Below are 6,341 nucleotides of genomic sequence, written 5' to 3'. Positions count from 1 at the left end.
TGCCAAGATATCTCTTCTAAGTCTTGCAACAGTATCCGGTCATGTGCCCTCTTTCGATGACGAGGAACCCACTTTGAGACTAATAATGGTTGGAGACAGCTTGAATGGGTAATGAAGAAAACTTTACCCATTCAAGCCGTCTCCAACCATTATTATGTGACCTCTTTGTTCCATACTATATATATATATCTGTGTCAGTGTAAACTACTTGTACCTGATGATGATGACAAAACCTTATCGAAACGTTGCACATTTGCTGTTATGTTAAACTTATATTAAAGATTTTCTTCACTATCCATTCAAGCCGTCTCCAAGCATTATATAATACTTAGTTGCCATTTTATTTTTAGCCTTTGTAATAAATTCCAAGACGTTAAACCAAGACGCCTAACGTTGTCGTTTGGTCATTACTACTACTGCTAGTAAATAGTATTTCAGTAGTGGTAACGGTACTGTTAGTTGTGAAAAGAAAAATCTTTTACATTTCATAATGGGTTTAGAAAAAATACTTCGTGGCATTATGAAGTATCGTAAAAGCTCATGTCACTCTAAAATGCTAGAAAAATATCAGCATATTAAAGAAATGTATAATTCATCCCCACGTGTAAGTTCTGGTTTTTAAATTATAGTCACTAACTTTGATGTTACTGTTTCTGTAGTGTTAATGTTACTATTAGGCGTAGCTGTGGTTCAAAACATAGGCTCTAAATTGATTTTAACAGTTTAAGTTTTTATGTATCTAGTTAAGGTAATTGAAAATGTTATCAAACTTTGAAAGCAGATTTTGAGTCACTATTTTTGGGCTACTGTAAATTGTGTAGTAACACTAATATTATTAATAATCCCAACTTTAGCGACAGTAACTTAACCCGCTTCGATTTTGAAGTTCGGGAATGTTATTGTTATAAACATAGCAGATTTTTTAATTAAACTTTTTAACACGAGTATTCACTTATTACATCCTTTTTTTCATTTAAAGCCTTTTCGCGTTATATCGGATTTATCAGAAATACACTGTTAATAATAAAGCATAGGCATATGGTTTGTAATGGTAATTCTACTGATAGATTAATATTTACTTTGTTAATATAGAGCTTCTTTAGGAAAGTTGAATTTGATTACAAATTTATTTTCCATATTCACAATTTATAGAAAACACAATGAGAAATGTAATGTGTGTATATGTATATATATATACATCAAAAACATATTCACAGGTGTAAACTTGTATGTGTATTGGTTATATATGTATATATAATGTGTGTGTGTGTAAATATAGATATAACAAACCATGATGAAACTTTGTAGAATGGGTGGCAACTGTCTGTTGTAGAGATACAAATGTAGAGGACTACATTTTGAAAATCTTCCGCCTTTCATCTTCAGGTTAGTGTGTGTGTAAGGTGTTGTTGGTCTTATAGTATTCTGGTGGATTGTGGAGAGCGTGTTATGATTGGTTAGTTTAACCCTGCTTCTGATTAGAGGAGAGATTTCCTGTAGGTTCAACCAATGGTAGCTACAGGTTACTTACCTGTAATAGGAATCTCTGTTTAGTGAAGGTTTAATTGTGTTGATGTAAAATTATTCTTTAATTAATTAAACAGAATGGTTACACCTCCTCCTCCATCAAAAACTTCCCGAAGAAGACCACAACAGAAAGAAAAGATCAGAAAAACACTACCACTACTACCATTTACCTCCCCTACCTGCAAAATTTCAGTGAAAACCTCAAATGCATAGCCAAGAAATTCAACATTGAAATCTGGTGGAAATCCTACAAGACATTAAGGTCCATTCTGGTAAAAAACAAACAGCAACCTACCAATGAGAAACAGAAAAACGTCATTTATGAATTTCCGTGTTCCTGCAACAAAACATACATTGGGGAAACTGGAAGAAGACTCGTGACAAGAATAAAAGAACAAAAAGACAGTACAAGACTCATGAAAACACAAAATTCAGCCATTGTCGAATGCACCATGTCAACTGAACATGAAATAAACTGGGAAAAAAACTAGAATCATTGACATAGACAAATTTTGGAAGACAAAAAAAATTAAAGAATCATTTTATATTAACACAATTAAACCTTTACTAAAGAGATATTCAGGATTAGAGGTGAATAACCTGTGGCTACCATTGGTTGAATCTACAGGAAATCTCTCCTCCAATCAGAAATACGATACCCTCTGACAGCATCCAATCTACTTATATACTTGGTATGTCTGGTGGATTATCACTGCTGCCTTGATGACCTTTTGATACATTGATGACATATTATCATGGCCTTGCTCATCATAAAATATTACTCATCATTCCAGAAGCTTCTTGTTCATTCCCAGACCATATGTGACTGAAGAGGTGCTTCCTGTTCACCATTTTACTTTCTGGTACCATGTTGATAAACATACCCCTTCCAGTCATCTAGCACAGTGCTAAGTTTGGACAAAAATCAATAGGTTTTATGATCATGTTCATCATTTTACTTGCTGGTACCATGTTGATAAACCTACCCCTTCCAGTCATCTAGCACAATGCTAAGTTTGGACAAAAATCAATAGGTTTTATGACCATGTTCATTATTTTACTTTCTGGTACCATGTTGATAAACATACCTCTTCCAGTCATCTAGCACAGTGCTAAGTTTGGACAAAAATCAATAGGCTTTATGATCATGTTCATCATTTTACTTCCTGGCACCAGGTTGATAAACATACCCCTTCTGGTCATCTAGCACATTGCAAAAAGCACTATGTTTCATGATAATCAGTTGTAACATTACCTACACACTTTTAAGTTATCATAACCTCTTACTCAAAATATACAAATGCTTCTGGCTTGGGATTGGATAGCCATGCCACAGAACTGTGACATGCCTGTACTGGTGGTGGGTTAGGAATGAATAGCTGTGACATGCCTGTACTGGTGGTGGGTTAGGAATGGATAGCTGTGACATACCTGTACTGGTTGTGGGTTAGGAATGGATAGCTGTGACATGCCTGTACCGGTTGTGGATTAGGAATGGATAGCTGTGACATACCTATGCTGGTTGTGGGTTAGGAATGGATAGCTGTGACATACCTGTACTTGTTGTGGGTTAGGAATGGATAGCTGTGACATACCTGTACTGGTTGTGGGTTAGGAATGTATAGCTGTGACATACCTGTACTTGTTGTGGGTTGGGAATGGATAGCTTGACATGCCTGTACTGTTTGTGGGTTAGGAATGGATAGCTGTGACATACCTATACTGGTTTTGGGTTAGGAATGGATAGCTGTGACATACCTGTACTGTTTGTGGGTTAGGAATGGATAGCTGTGACATGCCTGTACTTGTTATGGGTTAGGAATGGATAGCTGTGACATACCTGTACTTGTTGTGGGTTAGGAATGGATAGCTGTGACATGCCTGTACTTGTTATGGGTTAGGAATGGATAGCTCTGACATACCTGTGCTGGTTGTGGGTTAGGAATGGATAGCTGTGACATACCTATACTGGTTATGGGTTAGGAATGGATAGCTGCTTCTTTGGTTGTCTAGCACATAGGAACTAATACAACTGCGCTTCTTTGGTTGTCTAGCACATAGGAACTAATATAGCTGAGCTTCTTTGGTTGTCTAGCACATAGGAACTAATACAGCTGAGATTCTTTGGTTGTCTAGCACATGGAAACTAATACAACTGAGCTTCTTTCATATAATGTGTAACTTATTTTAGTGATAGACATCTCCATTAAATGTTTATATTTTTGTGTGGAAACTAAATCTCAAGTGAATGAAGTCACTAACAACTAACCCACGAAAAACGGTCTCAAGTACTATACCTACTATGGCTTCACTGAACCAGATCATTATCAACTAACACACAAACAAAAAAAGCCCCAACTAACAAGACTGCTATAGTTTTATAGAATAAAAATCACCAACAACTAATACAAGAAATATAACCTCAACTATCGTCTCTGCTGTATTTTCATTGAACCAAATAACAAACATTTAAGTCACAGCAGAGTCTTATCTACTATTTCTGCTATGGTTTCATCAAGAAAAAATCATTATCAACAAGAAAACTGTCTTTATTCTCACTACTGGATATGTTCTCATGGTGAAGGAAGAGGCTCAAATGACTCATTACTGGCACCTCTTCCAGTAGAGTGGAATTAGTTACAACAGGTTTGTGAATCTGGTGAACACCACATGGAGAGAGTCATTCTACAGCTTAGTGGCACAGCTATCCATTCCTAACCCACAACCAGCACAGGTATGTCACTTCAGCTATATTAGTTCCTATGTGCTAGACAACCAAAGAAGTTCAGCTGTATTAGTTTCCATGTGCTAGACAACCAAAGAAGTTCAGCTGTATTAGTTTCCATGTGCTAGACAACCAAAGAAGTTCAGCTGTATTAGTTTCCATGTGCTAGACAACCAAAGAAGTCAGCTATATTAGTTCCTATGTGCTAGACAACCAAAGAAGTTCAGCTGTATTAGTTCCTATGTGCCGGACAACCAAAGAAGTTCAGCTGTATTGGTTCCTATGTGCTAGACAACCAAAGAAGCTCAGCTATATTAGTTCCTATGTGCAACACAACCAAAGAAGCTCAGCTGTATTAGTTCCTATGTGCTAGACAACCAAAGAATCTCAGCTATATTAGTTCCTATGTGCTAAACAACCAAAGAAGTTCAGCTGTATTAGTTCCTATGTGCTGGACAACCAAAGAAGTTCAGCTGTATTAGTTCCTATGTGTTAGACAACCAAAGAAGCTCAGTTGTATTAGTTCCTATGTGCTAGACAACCAAAGAAGTTCAGCTGTATTAGTTCCTATGTGCTACACAACCAAAGAAGTTCAGCTGTATTAGTTCCTATGTGCTAGACAACCAAAGAAGCTCAGCTGTATTAGTTCCTATGTGCTAGACAACCAAATTGTTTGAATTAGGGTGTCAGATTTTTAATTATCTAAAGGAGTGGTAGTTTTTGAACTAAACCTAATTGCTTTAAACTGGGGAGAGGTTTCTTGTATATTCAGGAATAAGATGTTATTATCAACCAGTTACATGTGGTTACTGATATATACAGTTATTATCAGACAATTAAATGTTATTACTGATACATTCACTGGTAATATTTTGTAAATTTATAAAAAATATAATGTTATTAAGCACTAAAATGTGGTTACTGTCTTCCCACCTAGTTTTAAAACATTTAATCTAGCAACCACTGTTTTAAAATGTTTCATGTAGCACCCACCCTGTTTTGAAATGCTATTCTAGCACCTGCTCAGTTTTAAAATGTTTCATGTAGCACCCACCCTGTTTTGAAATGTTATTCTAGCACCTGCTCAGTTTTAAAATGTTTCATGTAGCACCCACCCTGTTTTGAAATGTTAATCTAGCACCCACTCAGTTTTAAAATGTTTAATCTGTTTGATTATTTTAAGTACTGTACATCTCTATTTGGTATACTACAACCATATAATATTACAAAGTATAGTTCCATTCAAATTATTATGTTCTTTTTTTCAGCCTTCAGCAATTTTTTTCACCTGTATGGACAGTCGAATATCACCTTCACAGTTCACGCAGACTGAGGTCGGAGATATGTTTGTTGTTCGAAATGCGGGAAATTTGGTTCCCAGCTCCAATCATCAGTCAATGGACTTCTTTAGCAATGAACCTGCAGCAATGGAACTAGCCTGTGTCTTGACTGGTGTTAGACATGTTGTGATATGTGGTCATTCTGACTGTAAGGTATTCATAGAATTAGTACACTACATTAATTGTAGAGTGTACGTAGCTAGTATATCAACACAGTATGGGATCATTCTGACTGTAGGGTGTTGATAAAGTTAGAACATTAACATTATATATGGTCATTCTGACTGTAGGGTATTGATAAAGTTAAAACATCTATATACTACTAAAACTCTGAGATTGTTTGTTTGTTTGTGTGCTTGTCTCTAATTAAATACAGCTGAGACGGCACACAATACCACCATATTTGTAATGAAATGAGAATAGAAACAGAATAAAACAAGTTTAGTTAAAATTGGGCCACAGGTTACCAAGTTAGCGCCGTTTTTCGTGTCACTTTTATGAAACTTTCTAGCATGAGTAATTTTACATCACACCGTTCTCGCTCTTTACGAAACTTCTTCATTCAAATCTATTTTCCTGTCAATGTTACCATCTTCATTAAAAGGTGAAGATGACAAGAACAAGATCTTGAAGAATTTCTCAATAATGTGCCTTGGTTATGGTAGGTAATTCGAAGAAAAAATAAAGTTTTACTGTTTCTTATTTGTAGAAGGTTTATGAGGAAAGACCACAACATAATGAACTAATTC

General features: G+C 35.8%; 1 protein-coding gene across 3 annotated transcripts in view; it reads left to right on the top strand.

Moving 5' to 3' along the window:
* The first annotated feature begins 433 nt into the window (after positions 1 to 433).
* LOC106469833 (beta carbonic anhydrase 1-like) overlaps positions 434 to 6,341 on the top strand; it is a 13,744-nt gene continuing 7,836 nt past the window's right edge. For 2 of the 3 annotated variants that reach the window (XR_002612920.1, XM_013930344.2), the window contains exons 1-2: positions 434 to 604; positions 5,521 to 5,745. Coding sequence is in view for 2 of the 3 variants with exons in the window: in XM_013930344.2 (XP_013785798.1) it covers positions 491 to 604; positions 5,521 to 5,745 (339 nt within the window). In the remaining variant the exon portion in view is untranslated. Of the gene's footprint in view, positions 605 to 1,341; positions 1,387 to 5,520; positions 5,746 to 6,341 lie in introns of those variants that run through there. The other variant, XM_022398391.1, reaches the window with a different exon arrangement.

This window comes from Limulus polyphemus, unplaced genomic scaffold (genome assembly GCF_000517525.1).
Source record: "Limulus polyphemus unplaced genomic scaffold, Limulus_polyphemus-2.1.2 Scaffold3675, whole genome shotgun sequence".
Classification (NCBI taxonomy): domain Eukaryota; kingdom Metazoa; phylum Arthropoda; class Merostomata; order Xiphosura; family Limulidae; genus Limulus; species Limulus polyphemus.
The sequence above is the reverse complement of the archived record's forward strand: the minus strand, read 5'-3'. Positions and strand labels throughout refer to the sequence as shown.